The sequence below is a fragment of the Callionymus lyra genome, chromosome 3 (genome assembly GCF_982586985.1).
Source record: "Callionymus lyra chromosome 3, fCalLyr1.hap1.1, whole genome shotgun sequence".
Taxonomy (NCBI): Eukaryota; Metazoa; Chordata; class Actinopteri; order Syngnathiformes; family Callionymidae; genus Callionymus; species Callionymus lyra.
This window is the reverse complement of record NC_141820.1, coordinates 36,707,116-36,729,647: the sequence shown is the minus strand read 5'-3', so window position 1 is coordinate 36,729,647 and position 22,532 is coordinate 36,707,116. Positions and strand designations below refer to the sequence as shown.

Genomic DNA, 22,532 nt, shown 5'->3' with positions numbered 1-22,532 from the left:
ATTAGTGCTCTCTCGCACAAAAGGCAAAAACAAGTCTTTGTAACGAGGAGGAGGCAAATCACTTCATTATGTTGTTCCTGCAGCAGTCGTGGCGTTGTCAGGGCGAGTAACTGTGACACTGTGTCCTCTTCGCCATGATGTCATCATTATGTCTCAGGCAGTTATAGAGAAGTATTGTTGTTTTTGGAACACCCAAAAACACAGGTGTTGGCCCACATATGAACATGCAAAAACATCTGTACACACACATATGATGGCTCACATATAAACACACTAAAAAACTTGTACACACATATGTTGGCTCACATATAACCTCGCTCACCTACTTACATACGAACACACACTAACACTAGCACACATATATATATATTGGCTCATAGAGAAACACACAAAACACTTGTTCACACATATGATGGCTCACATATAAACACACTAAAAAACTTGTACACACATATGTTGGCTCACATATAAACTCACTCACTTACTTACATACGAACACACACTAACACTAGCACACATATACATATGTTGGCTCATAGAGAAACACACAAAACACTTGTTCACACATATGATGGCTCACATATAAACACACAAAAACACTTGTACACACATATGTTGGCTCACATATAACCTCACTCACTTACTTACATACAAACACACACTAACACTAGCACACATATACATATATTGGCTCATAGAGAAACACACAAAACACTTCACACATATGTTGGCTCACATATGACCACACAAACACTTGAACACACATATTTTGGCTCACATAAAAACACACAAAACACTTGTTCACACATATGTTGGCTCACATAGGAACACACAAACACTTGCAACACACATATGTGGGCTCACATACAAACACAATATAATACTTACACGCACACATATGTTGGCTCACATATGAACACAAAAAAACACTTGGAAACACATATTTTGACTCACAAAACATAAACAAAACACCTGGTTTGTAAATGTGTTGGAGAGATGGAACTAGAAACAAAGATGAAATGTATCGTCTGCTTGAGTCTGAGCACATCAGCGTTCCTCTTCAAATTCCCAAATTTGATTTCAGGGCTGAGACCATGACGGAAGAATATTTCCCGCCTTGCTCTGTGAGAACTGTTGAACTCCACTGCTGCTATCAGATGGAATTGGGGTTCGTGCTGTGAGCGTTTATTGTCGCTGGTGTTGATTTCACAGTCAGCCACATTTCATTTCCAGTAATTTGGCAGAAGTGAATGGTTTCCTGCCGCTGATGTGTAATAAATTACTTCATGTTTCCTCTTTTCTCTTGATAGAAATCATCTTCAGGACACCAGCGGCTGCATCTCCATGTAAAGATTTAATGGTCCGTCCCCTCGCAGCATTATCGGAGGCAGGAGAGATAAAATCGTCCACAAATTAAACCTCTTTTGTTCTTCTCCATTTCAGCCTGAAACGGTTGTTTTGGGTTCAAACATGGCGGTGATGTCGCCTGAGTGTCTTCTAGCGCCGTGTTTGGTAATTTACTGGCACAAATCACACTTGAACTGCACACACAGCTGTTGTTAGCTTTAGAGCTAACTAACCAAACAGATAAGCTACCGATGCAAACGTCAACAATTTGCAACTGTTGACGAAATTCTAATTTTTTTAACGACCTCTTTGCTTGGAGCTGAATAGTAGAGCACACTAACTGGATTAATAGGAAAAACTCACAGGAGTAGCCATTAGCTCAATAAGTGTCAGCAGCGGAAACTTTTCTGGATGTTTGGAAACACCACAACTATGATATGTTTGACTGAGAACAGGCGAAGGGTTTCATCCATACTTTATCTGACGTCACTCTCAGAAATGAATTCCTTGACAAAATAATTACAGACTGTAAATGTGCTCATAGAAAACACAGATCTCCCACTTTTTACACCAGCACTTGAATGCAGCGTGGGTTGGTGCAGAAAGTTCCCCAAATCCATGTGGATTATAGAACCAGCAGGCGGTCAAACACACAAAACGAAAAACATGGAAAATGAGCGCAAAAATCAGTACACATCTGTGAACAAACCAGAGAACCTACACAAACTACAGGATTGTTTAGCCTTAAACCGAGTCTGGTAGGCACTTGTTGACATCTTTTTGTGTCGATTCTACTTATTATAAGTTAGTTAGGTGATCAGCAACACAACGACACATTGAAAAAAAAGGAACACTAAATCACGCACACAACATGCCACAGCAAATGTGCACAAATCAAATGAAAGCAGAGACACGTCATGATGAATACAGCTGCACACAACAACAATTGTGTGTAACTACAGACAAGTTGTGTGATGACAACAACATTGCTCAACAACACAAGGACAATGTTGTCAAAGGCAAATTCGTTTTTTAAAACAACACAATGAAAACGAAGCCACACGTTAAACAGAAAACTATAGAAAAAAAGACAATAGATCGCAGCTACTACCCAACAACAGCAACACAAATGTTCATTTTGCTTGAGTTCTACAAACACACAGCTGTGCACAAAGAAAACAACCACGCACAACAGTGATACAAAAAAAAAACAATAAATATGTGCAATAACGACAATAGCACATGACATTTCAACATCTGTGATTCTACATGCTGTGATTTGGTTGCTCCTCAGGAAGCAGCAACTTGACTTGAAAGAGGTAAAAGCATCGACAAGTGAGTCCAGGCCCTGGTCTCAGAGGGATCCGTCTTTAATTCCGCCTGCATGCAGAATAAGTCACTCAGTGAAGAGCGTGACATTATTTAGTCTCACGCTCACAACTGAGCACAACAATGAACATTTGAAAGGTTATTGTTCCGCAGAACCAGCCACGTGACGATGAAACACATGATCTGTATCTACAATCCTGTGACTCCAGCAGGAGCAGATGTTTGTGATGATGTTTTATTCATGGGTGTCCACCAGAGGCCCTCGTGGCTCAGCAGTAATGCTTGAATTAGCGCCTTGTTGACCTGAGAAATGGTTGATTCATTTCTTCAAGTCTCTGGAAGGCTGTACTCACCCTCGACGACGATGTTAAAGTTGAATTATTTGTCAACATATTGAGTTGTATATATGTAAGTTAAGCTTCCTGGAAGTTTATTTTTCTCTCTTCATCGTGATATCTGACCTTTAGATACACAACATTTTAAGCTAGTATTTATTTGGTTTCATTAAAAATGCTTTTTTAATTTTCATAAAAGTAAAAATGGTCGTCCTCTTTGTATCCTTAAAGGTCAACTAATTTGTTGAGTTAAGCGTGTCTTAAATGAATCCTGGATCTCTATTGTACTCATCACTATGTGTCTGTTTGTACTAAACACTCTTTTTATTGAAATATTTACATAAGAACACATACTTAAGCCCCTCCCATTTAAAACACTTTGTTTTCTGGAGATTAAGTCTCATTCTGGAGTTTAAATTACCACACCCACTCTGCTGTGATTGGTCAAACATCAAGGTTTGTCACCGCACATCATCAGAAATCCCAAAGGTCTCTCCAGGGGACTTGTTGTATAAACATTATTCTCCTCTAACATAAGATAAACTACCAGCAAATTGACCTACATTTTGATTTGGGACTTGGGAAGATCAAGAAGTCTTCAGGAACATCAGGAAGTAGTCTATTGTTAGACAACCAGGAACCACTCAGGTCCCAGTCGTCAAACTCTGCTCTTGTAAAGTGTTTTTTTTTACCCGTAAATTGAGACGAGAGATGATTAATTTCTGAATTGCCACCCAAAGTAAATAATAACTGAACTGAAAATACCATTTGAATATTTGGATCAATGACTCCACGTAGCAGCATTTCAGTGTGTAGACAGATGCTCTAAGGAGCCCTCTAGTAGGCACCAACATCACTAAATTAATAAGCTTTGTAACTATCTTGATTCTGGTTCACTTCGTGACTCATGGGTTAATGTACAGATCCAGGTTTTTAAGAAATGTAATGTCGGAGAAAGAGGTTCAACAACGGCCCCTGAAACAATTTCAAGTTCAGGCAACTCCGGGGAGCCGTTAACATGCAAGCGTCGTGTTGCTTCGCTTTTGGCAGTGTGAGTCATTTGTGTATTTTCAGGTTCCTGGGGGTTTAAACTCTGGCTCCTGTTTGAATATTTGCTCAGGTTAGGAGCGAGGAGGAAGCACCGGCTGACAGCAGCAGCTCCAACGATGACAAAATGGCCTCGGAGGTTTCGGGCAACTGCTCTCAAAACAGCGAATAATGAGACAGACCTGTCAGGAGGCACGTCAAGCTGCGATCATGAAGATTCACTGCTGCCTCCATTCTGCACAATTAGCCGGGGCAGCGTCGGCCCGGGAGAAATAAACGCCGGGCAGGAGAGAAACCGATATCTCGCAGCCCGAGACCCGTGGCAGGATCCGGCTTTTGTTCTTCTGCAGGCAGAACGCCGACGGATCCCGTCGGACGACACCTCTACCTCGTGCGTGTGCTGCAGATGCCGGTTTGTGGAAGCAGGAAATCCCGGAGCGCCTCTTCTTTGATTCGCACCCAAGTCTGCATCCGTGAGTCAGACAGCGGTGAGGAATAATAAAGAGGCGAAATGAATCACAGCTAAATCAAATTTGCACCAATCTCGGAGTGGAAGTGCAAAGTCGAGTTTGATTTAGTTAAGATGGTTTTATCTCAGGTCGATGCACATATGCACACATTTACATAAACACAATTGGTTGAACATTTTTATATTGGCCTTTAATCTGATATAATATTGTATTACGACTGTCAATTATGGCCGAGTCCCACACATGTGCATGAGTCACACACCACTGTGTGAGTCACATACAGAGTAGGCCGTAGAGCAAAAGAAAAACAGGAGGGTGTGAATAAGTTAAATATTTAAAAAATATATATTTATAAAAGTTAATCAAAGTGGAAGTAAACATTAGATATGCTTTGCCATGAGGAATAACTGCAGGGTCTATACTTAGAATCAGGTCAGGGCGCCTCCAAGTATCTTTGGAGCAAACCTTTCTGTATCATCAGCAGGCATCTCAGGGTCAAAAGTGTTTCGCCCCTTAACCTGTACACCTCGCCTGAATGAGCAAACACTGCCTCGGCTTCACCTGCAGAAGGGTTTTTAACCTTTGGCTCTCTTTAGCCACAGCTATCTAGAAGTAGGCTACTGTGGCTATATATTTTGTGGTCTTCTTCTGGAAGATGAAGCGTACCAATTTTGAGGCAAATGCCTCCCAGCATCATATTTAACAGGTATTTAAGCCTACACCTGGCAGCCCTTCTCTTCTGTTTTAAACTCTTCAGCATTTGCGCTATTTCGGCTCTGGTATTGGTTCTGCTCCACCTGTTCTGCTCTAGTGTCCAAGGCCCAGACATCGCTAGCGTACAACGCTCTTTCGTGTTAAGAGTGGAATTTTGTAGGGATCAGATCTTGCTAGGGCTTCCACTTCCTGCCACATTTGAAGGGAAGCCTGGGGGTCTTGGTTAACTGCACTGAGATAGGGGTACTCTCAGCCATTTTTCCAGGAACTCTTTCTATACTATAGTGAAGTTTTTCATGTTTGTTTGTGCTGCTTCCACTGAAACACCAAAGTCCTCATTTTACGACTTCGGAATGCAGACCGCCTCATCGCCATCACGCCTTCCTCTCGACTACGTAAGAAACTGTAACATTGTCACTCTTGCATTGATTGATGTGTTGGGATTTTTCAAGTTGATCAGAGGTAGCAACTTTAGCTTAAAATAAGTTGTAAAGCTTTCTCAGAGTTGACACTTATCAAAGCCTTCAAGTCTGTTACTTCCTGAGTAATTAATATTGTTCCTTCCATGATATCAAAGCAATCGGCATCATTCCATTCCATTTTTCTTAACTTTTTTGCCCTTTTTACTTTGTTCCTTTCAATAAATCCTATAAAAAGTATGTCAGTTTCCTTTACCATTTTTCAGATTTTTGTATAATCAATTTAAGAGCCTCTTACCGATAAAGCTCATTAATCACGACAACAAGTAGGGACTTCAGTTAATGAGATTGATTCAAACTAGTGTTTCATAATTCATTAATAAGGCCAATTAATTAATTATTATCCACGTAAATTGAATAGTTTTCTTTGGACTAAAACTCAAAGGTGGTGCTCCATTTTATTGAGGTATATTCTTAAAATATTACATTGTAATATTTGTTATAACCAGAGCGCTGGTTGTTCTAATAAAATGTAACCATATGTTCACTAGAATACCATCCACTTAGGCCCTTAAGGCATGGGAAAGTTGTATAGCAGGAAGGGCCGTTGCAGTCGCAGCCTGATGCCTCACTGAAAGCACAATACATTGAACCTTCCAAGAAGTTGACTGTTCTTGAAGGGCGTTTCACTGGGCTTTTGTGCCCTTAGAATCCACTGTGTTCCCTGAATTGAGGAAGTCTTCGCAGTCCATGAAACCTCAACAAGACGGTGTTTTGTACCATCCTCTTATTTCTGGCCTTCATCCCTCTTGTCTTCAACAGTAGGTTCATAGCGGCTAAGAAGAAGACCACTGAGATTGTGCATCTCGCCATGATGCCTTTCTCAAGATGTAAATAAAGAAAATTACCAACATTGACAAATGTAAGTTAAATACAAAGGCACGCTAAATGAATAAAAATTTTAAAATGAAAAAAAAACAGATTAAAAGGAAAAACTAAATAATTTGAAGGTTGTGTTGTTGAAATCAGAACACTCGTGTATGATACATATTAGCTTATAAATGTGACGGTCTGCCTCTTAAGTTAACAAAGGTTAGCATAAAGAGAAAATAATTAGCTTACTTTGATGTGATGCTAACATAGAAAGTGCGAAGACATAGAAGGAACTTGCCGCACACACACACAGTAAGACAAACGCTCTTAATGATAATGTTGTGAAGCTAAAATGCTAATATTGGATTTATCTTCCCTCCATGTCAGCATTAAACTGAAACAGAAACCCATCATAAGAGCTGCTTCTGGCCTGTAAACTCTCACTTGGTGGGATTCAGAGTGAGAGGCAGCCAGCAGCTGGTGCTTAGCGGGGTCCCGTTGGCCCAGGTCCGCCGCTGCCACGGTTCACGGACAGAGACAGATGGATCAGGCCGTGGCTCAGATACTGCAGCCAAGACCCCGAAACTGTCAGTGGAGGAAAAATCGTCCGGTCGGTCCCAGGACCCCTGACTGGTTTGAACTTTTGAACCAAGAAATATGAACGGAGATGGAGAGAGGAAGACATTTTGTTGTATTAGCGTGCTGCTACTACTATAACCATTTACATCATTTTAATGATGTTGGTTTACTGCAGCGGAATGCTAATCCAACCGACGGCACTTATGTAAATAGGAAAATAATCTTGTGAAGCAATAAGGCTAACACAGTAGAAGTCATTGTGCTAGCATGATGCTAACAGTAATGCTAACTGTAAAGACCAGCACCAGTGCTTACAGCACTGATGTTAAGTATGAATTTTGATCGTATTCACCGGAAGCTAAATGCTAATAATCTTATAATGCTGAGCAAATGATTCTAAAGATGCTAAAGTTGTAACTTTCCTTTATCTAATGTGGAAAAATGCTAAATTTGTCTTATACTGCAGACCAAATTCTATATGTTAAGCTAATAAAACTAGCAAGCCAAAGAAAATACAAATTCATCAGGGGTTTAAAATAGGTTAACAGGCAAAAAAAAAAGGAAAAAGAGTTTGCATTCGTCCTTTTTTATTCTTGTAGTCAATTTAGTTAAATTGTTGATGAGGCACTCGAGCGTGCACCACAACTGGCCTTACCCGACCTTGCCTTTGTTCATGCTTGTTAAAGAAAAATAAGTCGTTGCAGATGAACAACCAGGGCAGAACTAAAGCGATGCTCCTGAGAGAACGCATCAGTTCAGGGTCGGAGGGCAACGAGGATCAGTTTACAGAGAAGACTGTGACGTTAAACATCAACACACCAATAATGAACAATCCAAAGTCTCCACAATGTTGGACAAATTTCAAAAATCTTAACCTACTTTTACCATCACATATACAATACATTCTCATTTATTTATTTAAAGTAGAATATATTTCTACATTGCATGACGTTTTACATCACTTTTTTTTAAATGGTTTTTCTTCAATTAGAACAGATTCAAAATGATTTCTGTATATAAAGTAAAAAAACAAACTGATTTCATCCTGAGTATTTAAAAAATAAAGATATTTTTGTTTTACCAAATGAACAGACCTAATTCCCATTATCAACCACAACACAGGTAAAGTTTGAAATATAAAGTAATTTATTGAAAGTGAATGGGCATTTGTTCCTGAAGGAGAAAAAAATAAGTACGAGGAAAAATGTACGACCTTTTTATACTATCTTTTCCACAACTTGGTTATCGAACTCAACCTTGTCTACATGCATGATCGAGTTTTACCCCTTTGCTCAAGAGTGTCTGCCCCAATAAGAGACAACCTGACAAGATGCTGCAGTGAACTCAACGGGCTTGTTTTTTGGGGGTTTTACTTTGAGTCTCACCTGGATGAACAAGTATTTCAACCATAGAAAACCATTTTTTGTATAAGGGATCTTGCAGGCTTTTGTAGATTTACCCACAGCATAAAATTACTGAACTCTTATTTCCTATGTTGATCTAAATGTGACTTTTTTTCGTTGAACCGGTAAACAACATGTTTTGTTTACCGGTTCAACGACTTAAAAATCTGCTACATACAAATGAACAAATCAAACGGATATTGAGAATTTCCAAAATTAAAAAACCTGTCCATTTATCCATCTCCTACTGCTTATCTGAGGCCAGGTCATTGGGGCAGCAGCAGGAACAAAGAGGTCCAGACCTTCCTCTCTCCAAGTTCTTCCTCTACAGTAGAGGTCTGGCTCCTGTCAGGGGTTGGCGGCCAAATCCCAGACCGGCATTTGGCAACAGAAAGGAGATAAATAAAGACTGAACCAAAAGTTTTCATTGACATTTTTCTTTTTCCAGCCACAACATGAAAGGTAGAAAAAAGACTCGTCACTCAGGTGGTGATTCTTCGGGCAGTTTATTATGTTGGTCACTGTGTTAGCTGTCTTCACGCATGACTCCTGACCCTCCTGTTTTTTCTCTACACACAAAAAACATGAACGTAATAATTTGCGGCTTCAACATTACATTCAAAGCTGTAAATCGTTATAGCTACATATTATTCTTCTTCCCCATAAAAACATATTTACATCAGTCGGATACACAAACCTTCAATATTTGGCATAATTACATTTAATCTCATTTACATATGATTCTTCTTAATCTCACCACAAGTCAGGAGGAAAACCAACAATATGAAATGTACGAAGGATTCTAAAGCTAAGCCCCACCCCCTGCCATCTTTATAAAACAAAACAGATTTCTCACTTGTATATTACAAAACGCTGAAATAACTCCGACAGTCTTTTCCAGTGTCGCTCGAGATGTCTTCAAAGAAAAGTTTGATGTGTTTATGAAGCTCATATCAATCGACTTTGTGCTTTTCTAAAGTTTTAATCTTACAGAAGGAAGTGCAACGAGACCGCTTGAGGAAAACAAAAGCTTGTTTGACTGAAGACTTTGATTCAAAGTGAGACAAAAACAAAACAGTCACTTACAAGGAAATAAAAAACAGAGGTGTATTGTGGTCTTACTGGGGTACTGAGTTTGCATTTCAGGTCCATATTGTCTCTAACGCATTATATCCCACAGTGCTTTTCTGATATGCACCATTTGTTTTTCTTTGGGTGGGGAGAGAAAAATGTCACTAAATGGCATTTCGATAGTTAGCATTTTTTGGGTACATAATTTATTTAATAAGTCCTTTTTTGCTCAATTCTAACTTCTTGATTCATAAATTTGAAGGAACTTAATGACTGTACCGTAACATTCAAATGATAATATAAAATAATATTTCATAATCTTTGCATAAAAATGCAAAATTCAGTAAAGATTTACAAACTGTCAGATTAGCAAGTACTGCATCAATATAACACTTGGTGAAATATGTATGTGTTATAAATATAAATATTTCATAATTCTCACAATAAATACTGTAACTTTTTAGGAAGATTGCAAAGTCTGTGTAATGCTAATTGATGTAAAACTAAAATATAAAATAAATATGATGTAAATGTAATAATTGTTTTCCTCAAGCGTTAAAGTTACACATTCCAAAAAATAACCTTTTTGTGGTCCCACTTGATTAAATATTTCCTTTGGCACAATAAACCGGAAAGTCCTCTAAAAAAGTCGAGTCATGCAGGAGTTGTGTTCTCGTTTACTTAACAAAACAACGGTACAAAGTGTTTGGTCCTGGTCGTGCGTTTGTTTCATTTACCATGATAGAAATCCAGAAAGCGTTGAATCAAAGTTGAATAAACACAGTAAAAACATGTTTGTTAGCATTGTTTCACTTGTTTATCTTCAGTGTGTGTGAATTTGAACAGCTAGCTCGCGGCAAGATGCTCGTAAATCAGGAAGTTTGGAACGCAATTAGAAAAATGTATAGCCGATGAAAACCTGAAATCACAGTCGGTGCATGTGCTATTAGCTATTAGCAGGAATGTGGCTAATAGCTGACATACACTTCCTGTTGGTGCCATTTTTAACGATAGCATTCAAACAAGAAATAAAGTTTAAGTGAAAGCTTCATTTTGGAAACGGCGTTAGCAAACAGGTTGTTCTGCCGGCTCATGTAGAAGAGCAAGTGTCAGGAGGATGGTTAGCAACATGTTCTCAAGTGACTGTTTTTGTCAACCAAACATGTGAGGGTGGCGTGTGACTGTACCGTTGCATGTGACGATATGAGGACGAGAACAGGCCTCGGCAAGAAGCTCCTTCTAGCACCTCAGTAATACAGTGTACAAATCTCTTTAAAATCATAGAAAAGACGTGCAAGAATCACCAATAAAAGACTCTGTTTCCAATACTTAAGGCAAAACAATTCTGGTATATAAATTAATGTACATATATTAGAGATTATTACATCTATCAAAAGGTTTTGTTGTCAAGAGTGTAAACAGAAGTCGGGACTGACCTGGTGACCTGCCGTGTGCAGCTGCGAGCGCTAAAAGTGCGGAGAAGTCTCTAGAAGACACCAGCTGATGTTCTGGTTCGGCTAAAATCAACAGAAGTAGAAAAGTGCAAAGGAAGCCACAGTGTGGACTAGAACCTATAGCTGGGAAACCTTCCTGGGCAGAGGCCGCTGTCTGGGCAGCCGGGGGTCAGAGGTTCCGTCCAGCTTCATACTGCCGGTGCGGAGCTGGTGGGGTTTGGGCGGGAGGGCGGGCGGGTCGGAGGGCGGGATGGAGAGGCTGTGGGGCAGCAGCACCGGCCGGCGAGGGTTGTTCCGCTCGTACACGCTGTACGGCGGTGGCGTCTTGTTCTCCCTGCGGATGGGTTCGTCGGAGCCGCTGGAGACGGAGATGGGCAGGGTGGTGGGCGGCAGCAGCGGGTGGTCGCCGGTCGGGAACTCGGTGCCGGACGCCTCGGAGACACTGCAGCGACTCAGGGAGGAGATGCCGCTGCTGTAGCTGCCGGACAGAACTGGAGAGCTGCTGACCAGACTGGTGGACTGGCACTCGGTGGGCGACGGCGTGAAGGGCGGCACCATGGCCTGGACGAGGGAGAACATATTAAGTATCTATGATTGTTTGCATCAGGAAGAGCCAGAGTTAGCTGGAAATAAGTTTTAATGGAGCTGGTGTCAGAGGCCTACAGCGGCCCCGAGCCACCGCGGGCACATTAACAGACTCAGCGGGTGATCCGTGGAGGACCCTTGCTGGCTGTGACATCTTGGCAGCTACTTCCTTCTCCAGGCTCTTCCTTCTCTCACCACACACACAAACACACACACACACCACTATGATTGACAGATCCTGCCCAGCACGGCGCTGTCATTCAGAAGACATCACGCTTACACCGAGGCTGGAAGCTCGGTGCCCGTCGCTGGCGATAACGGCGCCGCTTCTGTTCAAAGCAACTTCCTGAGCCTCATTAAGAGCTCAGAGTCAACAGACGCCCCATGATCAGGCGGGCGAGTATTAACGACTACAAGGCTCATTAGCGGTAAACCACAACAGACAAGTCGAGATAACACTCATGAAAACACTAAAGCGTTGTCAGGGAAGTTTTCAGGGTGTCAAGAAGTACGCCTTTATACTATTGTATTAACATTTTGCATAAGATATAGGATCATGGCGCTTAGTATTCGTTGGAAAAACAGACTACTAGTCATGGTAGTGAAGAAAGAGCTGAGCCAAAAGACACATTTCTCCTTTTAACCGTTGATCCTTTTCCACTAGTCCAAAAGAAACGAGATTGAAGATACGAATGTTGTCTACACTAGGGGTTTGTATTTGCAAGAATCTGGCGAAAATACAATATATTGTGATACCTTAGGAACAACATTATATGTATAGGTATTATATGTGTGCAAGTACTTTTCTCTCACAGACTGCATGACTCTGGATATATTTTGGTATCAAATTGCTGCTTTCATCAGTTAAGAATTTGTCAAAACAGTCAACTGTATCCTCTCGTTCTTAGTCATCGCCGAACTCTTACAGGATTTCAATGTTATTTAGCTGCCGAGGACGTTTAATTGCAACAAGCAAGAATGTCAATGTTCAATTCTAAATTAAAAAAAGATTACATTTCATACAAACTTTGAAAAACTAAGGTAAAAATTGAAAGATTGAAGACATTGAGACGTGACATTAAATGATCCTCCGAGCTCAACCAATCAGGACTCACCTTCTGCGGGGACCTGGACAAGGGGACAGGTGACTGTGACCTCATGTTTCGAGCCAAGGATCCTGCTGACCAATCACAAAAAAGAAGGGGATGAGAGGGCGAATTTAAACATTTTCAGGATGAGGGTGTGAGTCACAGACACGCACGCACACACACAACCACAGGCTTTAACGGATCAACTAGAGACCGATGTCGCTCGGCTCCTTCAGGCGTCCAGAAAACTGTTTTCACTCTGGACAGCTGCTGCAGAAATGGTGGGAAAAAGAGGAGGGAGAGTTTGTCCCATCTGTTTTTCAACGCCGGCAGGAAATATGATGCACCAGCAGCTGGCAGGAGGAGGGGGCGGTAGGAAGCGGGAGCTTCGTCAGTGGCGACTGTAAATACGTTTCCTGTTCACCAGTCTGACGATTAAATGTGGAGACACGAGCGACTACAGGGGACAGAGGGGGACATGAACATGGAGGCTGCTCTCAAAATCTGAGGGGGTGGAAAACAGCGACCCCCAGCGTTGAGCGGGTGTACAGCTCGGATAACCTTTGTATATTTCTATGATAAAATAAGAACATTAAACATATAATTTAAATATAATAAACAAGTAAATATAAGGGTATTTTTTTAATAATAGTGTTAAACCCACAACAGCACGGTAAGAACATCCAAACTACACCCTGAAAGACTGCATGTTGCTTTAAGTGGAAGCCAACCCGCAACCTTGTTGCTGTGAGGCGGTCATGTTATATTTAGAGAATGCATGTTACAGGGTTAGGAAACTTAACGTCCTGGTTTTCCATTCACCAAACTAAAGATTATTTAAATAATAAGAATGAAAAAGAGTATTAAATATGAAATATATGACAATTATTTTTCTTGTCTATTTTTTAAATTTTTTTTGCAAGGATCAATGAAATAATAGGAAGCAAAATATAAGCAAATAAAACAAAGAAATAGTATTTAGATGGAAAAGTGTGGCTTAAGTAAATGATCAAATTTAGTTCCCGGTAGGAAGAATCTTCAAAATGAGACCAAGAAAGTAGTTACAGGAACCGAGAAAAAGAGGAAGTAGAAGAACCGTCGAGGTGGTTAAGAGTCCAAGTGTTAGTGAGCGAGCAGGTTCCGGGTCGATTGGTCCGCTTTACCTGAGTGTGGCGGTCGAGGTGGGACGGGAGGGCCGAGCAACTTCCCGACAGAGTCTGATGGTTTGACGCTGTCAAGACTCCAGCTACTCGGGGCGAGACGCACTTACACAGGGAGACACACAAGTCACTTCACAACATGAACAAGATGGAGGACGGTGAGATGGAAACCACGACAACAACTTCACATGAACGAGCCAGAGTGTTCAATGATTAATGAGTTTGGCTTGAGAGGTACCTGGGTGTCATCTCAGAGCAGAACCCTTCACACCATGACAATCATCCTTTAATCTTTACAGTCCTTATTTTATACAGTCCTACTTTTATTGATAAATATCCTTGGTGCGCACAGCATTTTTGGATAAACAGAAATACTCATTTTGAATCAGTTTTAAGTTTAAATAAAGTCAAATAAAAAGTCAAATTATTATAATAACCAGACGAAAGAAGGTTTTGTTCCAAAAACAGATAAACAGATGCTGTCCTTTCTTGTCGTAATTCACTTGGTACTAAATTGTTCACATCTGTGGTAGCTACCATCCAACTGTCCTTGTTTTGTTTTTTAGGTCGCACTCAATCACTGCGCAGCTCCAATCTGCGCGGGACAGACGAACAATCCAGCGCCACCATTATTGAAATTACCGTCTGCTGCGGCGAAGAACAAATACCAGAGAACGCCGCCGACTGTCAAAGGTCGTTCTTCATTGTTCTCCGGTGAGTGTCTATATTTGGAAGTAATTTATGATCAAGTGACATCACCTGCTCGGAAACAGCATTAGATCTCAGAGATTTTATCATTGTCATTTCATAAAGGTGTTGAGGTAACGTGCGGCGCAACTGAAATGTTCAGTTGGCGGCAATGAAGTCTGAGCGACTGACGTTCATTAACACAACTTCTTTTAATGCTTATTTTCCCCAGTGAGAGTTTCTACTGACAGAAGAACTGAGGTTAGGTGTGGTATGGTACAAAAGTATGGTAGCATTAAAGCAAGGAATAAAGAAAAACAAAAGACAAAAAGATGGAAAAAGGAAGGAAAAACAGATCATTTAGGAATGGAGGAAAAGAGGGCAAAGGGATGGTTGGAGGAAAATAAGGAATGAAGAAAAAATGTATGGCAAAAAAAGGAAAATACAGGGGAAAAAGGAAGGAAGAAAGGAAAATTAAGCTATGTAGGAAAAGAGGAAAAAAGTAAGATAGGCAGGAAGGATGGATGGATGCAAGAATGGAAGTAATGAAAGATTAAAGAACGATCAGTTAAGGAGAATATGATGTAAGGCAAGAAGGCACAAAAAAGGAAGGAAAGAATATGATAATAAAATAGAGATGGATTAATGGATGGACAGAAAGAAGAAGGGATGACAGACTGCTCCGTTGTGTGTGTTCCTCCATTATTAAAGTGTTGTGTATAAAAATAAAGAGATGACACTTGTTCGAAACATTAACAGACTCACTGGACTTCCAGCTAAAACCTCCAGCGGAGACACAGAACCATCAGTGTAGCCGTCATAAAAGCTCATTGACACTCTGACAGCCGTCTGTGAGCTGCTCGTCTTTAGACGGTCCTTCTCTTGCTGATGTCCACTTGACAGTTACCTTTGTCCGGTGCTGAGAGGTTCGGGTCACTCCTGGGTAGACTTGTGTCTCCGACCTGATGAGAAGCAGCTCTCTGTGGAAAACAACGGCACGTTAAATGTTTGTCTTCCGAAGAGGTCAAAACGCTATGTGAGCTAGCCTGGCTAACATGCTTACACACCATGTTTCTTCACTAAGTGCAACACTACAACATAAATACACACTGAGCCCCCCTCAAACTGGTTAGCTATAATTACAGTTACGACAATAAAGTTAATTAATGGCCCCGATAATCGATAATACATTAGCGGCTAATAGCTACTTCCTCTGCACTCGCTCACAACACAGAAGCTCTCTCTCTTCTGAGAGTTACAGGACAGATTAGCGGAGTTTTTCACCAAAAAGCAGGGATGAAGGGAAGGGAGGATGCGAGGGCAGAGCAAGGGTAGAAGGAAGGAGTATGGGAAAGAGAGGGAGAGACCAAGGGAGACGGGGAAAGAGATAATGGGTAGGCTGAGAAAGGAAGGTTAACAAGGTAAAGGAAGGTTGTGACAAGCAATAGTAGATATTAAAAAGTGGCAGACGAAAGACGTAAGGGGATGGAGGAAAATGGAAGGAAGGAGCAGGGCAGGTACGAAAGAGAGAATGAAGTGAGAGTGGAAAGACAGATGTTAGGATCATATGGACTGTAGAAGGACGAAGGGAGGGAGGAACAGAGAATGTAGGTAGGTAGGTAGGTAGGTAGGTAGGAAGGAAGGAAGGAAGGAAGGAAGGAAGGAAGGAAGGAAGGAAGGAAGGAAGGAAGGAAGGAAGGAAGGAAGGAAGGAAGGAAGGAAGGAAGGAAGGAAGGAAGGAAGGAAGGAAGGAAGGAAGGAAGGAAGGAAGGAAGGAAGGAGAGACTGAAGTATTAGTGGTTAGACAGATGTAAGGGAGGAGGGATTGGGAAGAAAGAGTTCATGAAGGGGTGAGATGGTAAGAAAGATGAAGGGAACATGAGCAGCAAATGGAAGGAAGCAGAATAATGTTCAGATAGACGACAGATGAAGGGATGGATGTGAAAATGGATAGAGGGGGACAGCCGTGCAGCATAATAAAGGGAAGAATAAAATGATATGGTAAACAGGAGGAAAAGGATGGAAAAAGGGCTGAAATGATGAACAGACTGAGGAACTATAAGAAGGATGTACAGAGCAGACAAAGGATGCGAGGAAAGGATGTGAACATGGTTCGACTGTCGGTAACAAACAGAAGATAGGAGGAGAGGGAGAAAAAAAAGAAGACAAACATGTGCTCTCTTCTCGAGCATCGACCTTGAGTGTCTCACGGTTGACATGGTACATGTTTAAGAGGGGGAGGTCGCCGGAGTTCTTCCCAGTGGGAGTTGCTCAAGTGAGACAACACAACTTAACAAAGCGACAAAAATAAACACAAACTCCTCATCAAAGCGACTCTCATCTCCCGCCATGCTTTTCATCCGCTCCCCCGCTGAGAGCAGATGTCAAACGACGGCGTGACGCCAGGCTCTGCTATTATTAGAGTCTCACCAAACAATTAAGAGTGTGTGTGTGTGTGTGTGTGTGTGAGTGTGAGTGTGTGTGTCGACCTGTGTGGGGTCCAGAGGGTTGGAGAAGATGGCGCTAACCGGTCTCTCTCTGGGCGACAGACAGGCGTTCTCTCTCGAATGTTTGTGTTTCTCTGCCATCTGAGGTGAGCCTGCAACACACACACAATCCAGGCAGAGTGTAGCGTGAGTTGTGCGACTATTACCTGCAAACACTAGCAATCAGGAAAAGGCCAATCTTGCGCTTGTAGCTCCGAGCCTCCATTTTCTCAGCCTCACTCGCTGGCACATGATGAATGGCTCGACCCTCTTCGCTAATGCCGCCCCCCCCCCCCCCCCCAACCAACACTTGACACAAAACCCCGACAAACACACAAGTGACTCCCTCTGATGCTTAGGAACACAACAATGTGCATTGTTACCATGTAGTAGTAACAGTGATCGTACTAGAATCTAATGACAAATTTGACACATGCTCAGGCAGGACTCGACCAATCAGCTTTGAGTCAGTGTCAAGATGTATCCAAGATGGCGGAGTAGTAAATACTTTTGTCCATTGAAACATAGTTGAAAATTGGCATCTTTATTTGCGTGTTAATACTTTTATATTAGTGGAAACCAAGGTTAAAAGTAAGGGTACACTGATAACATATTATAACCATTTCTCACCAATGTATACAGTAAGTGTCAGTAGAGTAGCGGACCTGCCGTTGACCAATGAGCTGAGTGTGTCGTAATTATTGCAATAGTGTCAAAATAGTTATGTTGGCTTCTAGTAACTAAAACCATTTTATTCATACTTTAGTGTGATTAAAAGTAAGTATTGAACCATACATAGTTTGAAACACTGTATCGATGATGTTTCCCGATAGCTTCAGATAATAACATTATCATTATCATTTTATCTGGTAACTACTGGAAGGGCTTTGATGTAATGTGATTAGAAGGTCTTTAAATGGAGACAGAAACCTCTAGTGGTTATATAGTGCAGCTGCAATAGAAAGAGATCATAAACATACTGTTGCACAAAAATAGTCCATCGGGAATAATACTGGGAATATGAAAGGCGGTTTCTTGAAGGGCTCACCTCTGGCGCTGGACGGGGCGGAGCTGGTGACGTTGGGCGAGGCAGAGTGGTTGGAGCTGAGGCTCGAGGTAGACGGACTGGGCTAGAAACAGCAAAGAGAGAAGGTTTACATGTCTCTCAGCACGTCGCTGATGATGTCACACCGCACAGAGCGAACCTGCATGTTGAAGACTTCGTCTGAACTCTCGGACTGTCCCGTGATGTTGCTGACCTCGTTGGACGCCTGGGACGACAGCGAGGACGACGAGTAGCGGTTCACTGCTGGATAGCTGAGGAGACTGACGCACGGAACAAAGGAGGACATTAGATATTTACGGACCAGAAAGTCTAATAGATCTCAGAGTTGAACTCACCGTGAGCACATGACATCAGTGAGACGAGAGGAGGAGAAAAAATAAATCACATTAGATCTCAGTCAACAAAGATGGTTTTGATGCATCGTCAGAACAAACATCTAATGGACCATGAGTGCTTTTACTCTTGAAGCATCACCAGATTCTCTCCACTTTCTACCATAGACCTACAAGAACCTCTCAAACTACCATCAGTGTGCGTGTGCGTGTGCATGTGTGTGTGCGTGTGTGTGCGTGTGTCTGTCTCTGGGGAATGAACGTCGAAGGCAGAATGTCGCAGGTAGACGGACTGTCGCAGGGTCAGTGGACACATCAAAACACAGACACACTGTGACGCATGCGTAAAAAGTCCCAGAGGACTTCAGCTGAAGAGCTGAAGTGACCCAGCCTCACCCTCCTCACCCACGCCATATGAGACAGAGTCATGGCGGTAACGAAGCGGAGAGAAGAAAAGAACAGTGAAGTGGCGGTAAAGTGAGGACAAGAGTGCGAAATGATTGCAGGATTTTGGAAATATTTTTGTGTTTTAACTGAATCTGAATTTGTTAGTTATAATATAAGAATGTTTCTTGTTGCTGTCCATCCATAACACAATTGTAAAGAATCTGAGAGTTAAACTAAGAAAAGTATGTTAACAATAAACTGGTGTTCTAATGTGCTCAAGTAAACACAACTTTGATGAAAGATGAAAATCCTCCCTGTCAATATTGGCTAATAACTAGCAGAGTTGCGCTTTGTTGTCCAGCTAAAACCTGAGCTTTAGTTCTTTGTGCTGACAAACTTGGCAAGCTGTGTGTAGTGAAGTGTATTTGAGTGAAGAAATGTTTGCAGTTGTGTTCATTCACAATAGTGCGACAAAGTTCAGCAGCAAACAGAGTAGTCAGCACTTCGACACTAGTGCCCAGACTACTAACCTGGATACTACTGGCTACGCTACACTAACCTCAATACTAGTGGCTACACTACACAAACCTCAATACTAGTGGCTACACTACACTCACTTCAATACTAGTGGCTACACTACACTCACTTCGATACTAGTGGCCAGACTACACTAACCTGGATACTAGTGGCTACGCTACACAAACCTCGAAACTAGTGGCTACGCTACACTAACCTCAATACTAGTGGCTACACTACACTCACTTCAATACTAGTGGCCAGACTACACTAACCTGGACACTAGTGGCTACGCTACATAAACCTCAAAACTAGTGGCTACGCTACACAAACCTCGAAACTAGTGGCTACGCTAAACTAACCTCAATACTAGTGGCTACACTACACTCACTTCGATACTAGTGGCTACACTACACTCACCTGGAAACTAGTGGCTACGCTACCCTCACCTCGATACTAATGTCTACGCTACACTCACTTCGATACTAGTGGCTACACTACTTTCAACTTGATACTAGTGGCTACACTACACTCACTTCAATACTAGTTTCTACGCTACCCTCACCTCGATACTAGTGGCTACACTACACTCACTTCGATACTAGTGGCTACACTACTTTCAACTTGATACTAGTGGCTACACTACACTCACTTCGATACTAGTTTCTACGCTACACTCACCTGGATACTAGTGGCTACGCTACACTCACCTCAATACTAGTGGCTACGCTACACTCACCTCGATACTAGTGTCTACACTACACTCACCTCGATACTAGTGGCTACAGTTCTTTCAACTTGTTACTAATGGGTAAACTACACTCACCTGGGTACTAGTGGCTACACCACACATTCTCAAAACTAGTGGCTACGCTACACTCACCTCGATACTAGTGGCTACACTACAATCACCTTGATACCAGTGGCTAAACTACATTCACCTCAAAACTAGTGGCTAAACTACAATCACCTCGATACCAGTGGCTTAACTACAATCACCTCGATACTAGTGGCTAAACTACAATCACCTCGATACTAGTGGCTAAACTACATTCATCCGAAAGTTGTGGCTAAACTACAATCACCTCGATACTAGTGGCTAAACTACATTCATCCGAAACTTGTGGCTAAACTACAATCACCTCGATACTAGTGGCTACACTAAAATCACCTCGATACTAGTGGCTAAACTACAATCACCTCGATACTAGTGGCTAAACTACATTCATCCGAAACTTGTGGCTAAACTACAATCACCTCGATACTAGTGGCTACACTACAATCACCTCGATACTAGTGGCTAAACTACATTCATCCGAAAGTTGTGGCTAAACTACAATCACCTCGATACTAGTGGCTACACTACAATCACCTCGATACTAGTGGCTACACTACAATCACCTCGATACTAGTGGCTAAACTACAATCACCTCGATACTAGTGGCTAAACTACATTCACCTTGATACCAGTGGCTAAACTACATTCACCTCGAAACTTGTGGCTAAACTACAATCACCTCGATACTAGTGGCTAAACTACAATCACCTTGATACCAGTGGCTAAACTACATTCACCTCGAAACTTGTGGCTAAACTACAATCACCTCGATACTAGTGGCTAAACTACAATCACCTCGATACTAGTGGCTACACTACAATCACCTTGATACTAGTGGCTAAATTACATTCACCTCGAAACTTGTGGCTAGACTACAATCACCTCGATACTAGTGGCTAAACTACAATTACCTTGATACTAGTGGCTACACTACAATCACCTCGATACTAGTGGCTAAACTACAGTTACCTTGATACTAGTGGCTAAACTACAATTACCTTGATACTAGTGGCTACACTACAATCACCTCGAAACTTGTAGCTACACTACAATCACCTTGATACTAGTGGCTAAACTACAATTACCTTGATACTAGTGGCTACACTACAATCACCTCGAAACTTGTGGCTATACTACAATCACCTTGATACTAGTGGCTAAACTACAATCACCTCGAAACTTGTGGCTAAACTACAATCACCTTGATACTAGTGGCTAAACTATAATCACCTCGTTACTTGTGGCTACACTACAATCACCTTGATACTAGTGGCTAAACTACAATTACCTTGATACTAGTGGCTACACTACAATCACCTCGAAACTTGTGGCTACACTACAATCACCTTGATACTAGTGGCTAAACTACAATCACCTCCTTAATTGTGGCTAAACTACACTCACCTTCGTCGGGCGATCCCACGACCAGCGTCAGGACTGATGATGTTCGGCACAGAGTTCCGACACGTTCTCGGGCTCCCGTTGGTGAAGTGCACGGGGCTCGCTCGCACATATGCTGGGAACTCCTGCATGTGACCGGAGAAAACACGTGTGAGGTCTAGCTTGTTCTGCAGGGCTAAGAATGACTCACATTGTGACCCACCTGGATACCCAGACTGGACTTCATCAGGTGAAACTGGTCCACCAGCTTCTTGTGCAGGGGCCTCATGTCTTGAGGGACAAACTTCTCATGCACAGCCAGACCATACTCCAGGATGTGTGCCTGAAACACATTATTAGATAACATGGACAATATTTATGATGACTTTGATGTTACCAATAAACAATAATAAACTAAAATCAGTCCAATACTTGAGACCGGATAAAGACAAAAATTTATTGAAAACATTTAAATTACTCGAGTATTAAGGTAAACATTCAAAAGCGAATCATCAGAAGATCTTGAACACATCGTGTTGTTGACTCACCTGCTCGAACATAAGCTCCCTCAGTCGTCCAATTTTCTCTCCGTCCTCCGGATGATTCATGATGTAATCCTTCACGAAAAAAGCCTGAGAGAAGAGAAAACACACATCTTTTAATATTAACACAAAACTACATTTTTGTACTATTGGGTTGATGAGCTGAACTACATCAACAATAATTAAATAAACTGAATATGACTTATATGGAAAAATTAATTAATACAATTGAATGGAAATGATATAGTACAAGTGAGAAAACTCATGTAGAAAAGGTAAACAATAAAAAACTATATGGATTTTCATTTTGTCTCATAATTCTGGAGGAAATGAAATTGATAAATGTGTAAATGAGTGTCTAATATTTCAGTTATGTATATTAGAGAATGTGAGCTGCCGTCAAATAACCGCATCTTGAAGTCTA

The 22,532-nt window shown here is 41.6% G+C and overlaps 1 protein-coding gene across 2 annotated transcripts in view; it reads right to left on the bottom strand.

The window, feature by feature from the left end:
* Window positions 1-9,006: 9,006 nt before the first annotated feature.
* Window positions 9,007-22,532, bottom strand: part of dock4b (dedicator of cytokinesis 4b) — a 74,113-nt gene continuing 60,587 nt past the window's right edge. The window contains exons 44-53 of one of the 2 annotated variants that reach the window (XM_087787770.1): window positions 22,115-22,198; window positions 21,790-21,909; window positions 21,591-21,712; window positions 18,253-18,373; window positions 18,096-18,177; window positions 17,051-17,160; window positions 15,469-15,541; window positions 13,878-13,979; window positions 12,742-12,803; window positions 9,007-11,602 (exon numbers count right to left, since the gene is read on the bottom strand). In XM_087787770.1, coding sequence (XP_087643896.1) covers window positions 11,159-11,602; window positions 12,742-12,803; window positions 13,878-13,979; window positions 15,469-15,541; window positions 17,051-17,160; window positions 18,096-18,177; window positions 18,253-18,373; window positions 21,591-21,712; window positions 21,790-21,909; window positions 22,115-22,198 — 1,320 coding nt within the window. In that variant the 3' untranslated portion in view covers window positions 9,007-11,158. Of the gene's footprint in view, window positions 11,603-12,741; window positions 12,807-13,877; window positions 13,980-15,468; window positions 15,542-17,050; window positions 17,161-18,095; window positions 18,178-18,252; window positions 18,374-21,590; window positions 21,713-21,789; window positions 21,910-22,114; window positions 22,199-22,532 lie in introns of both variants that reach the window. The other variant, XM_087787771.1, reaches the window with a different exon arrangement.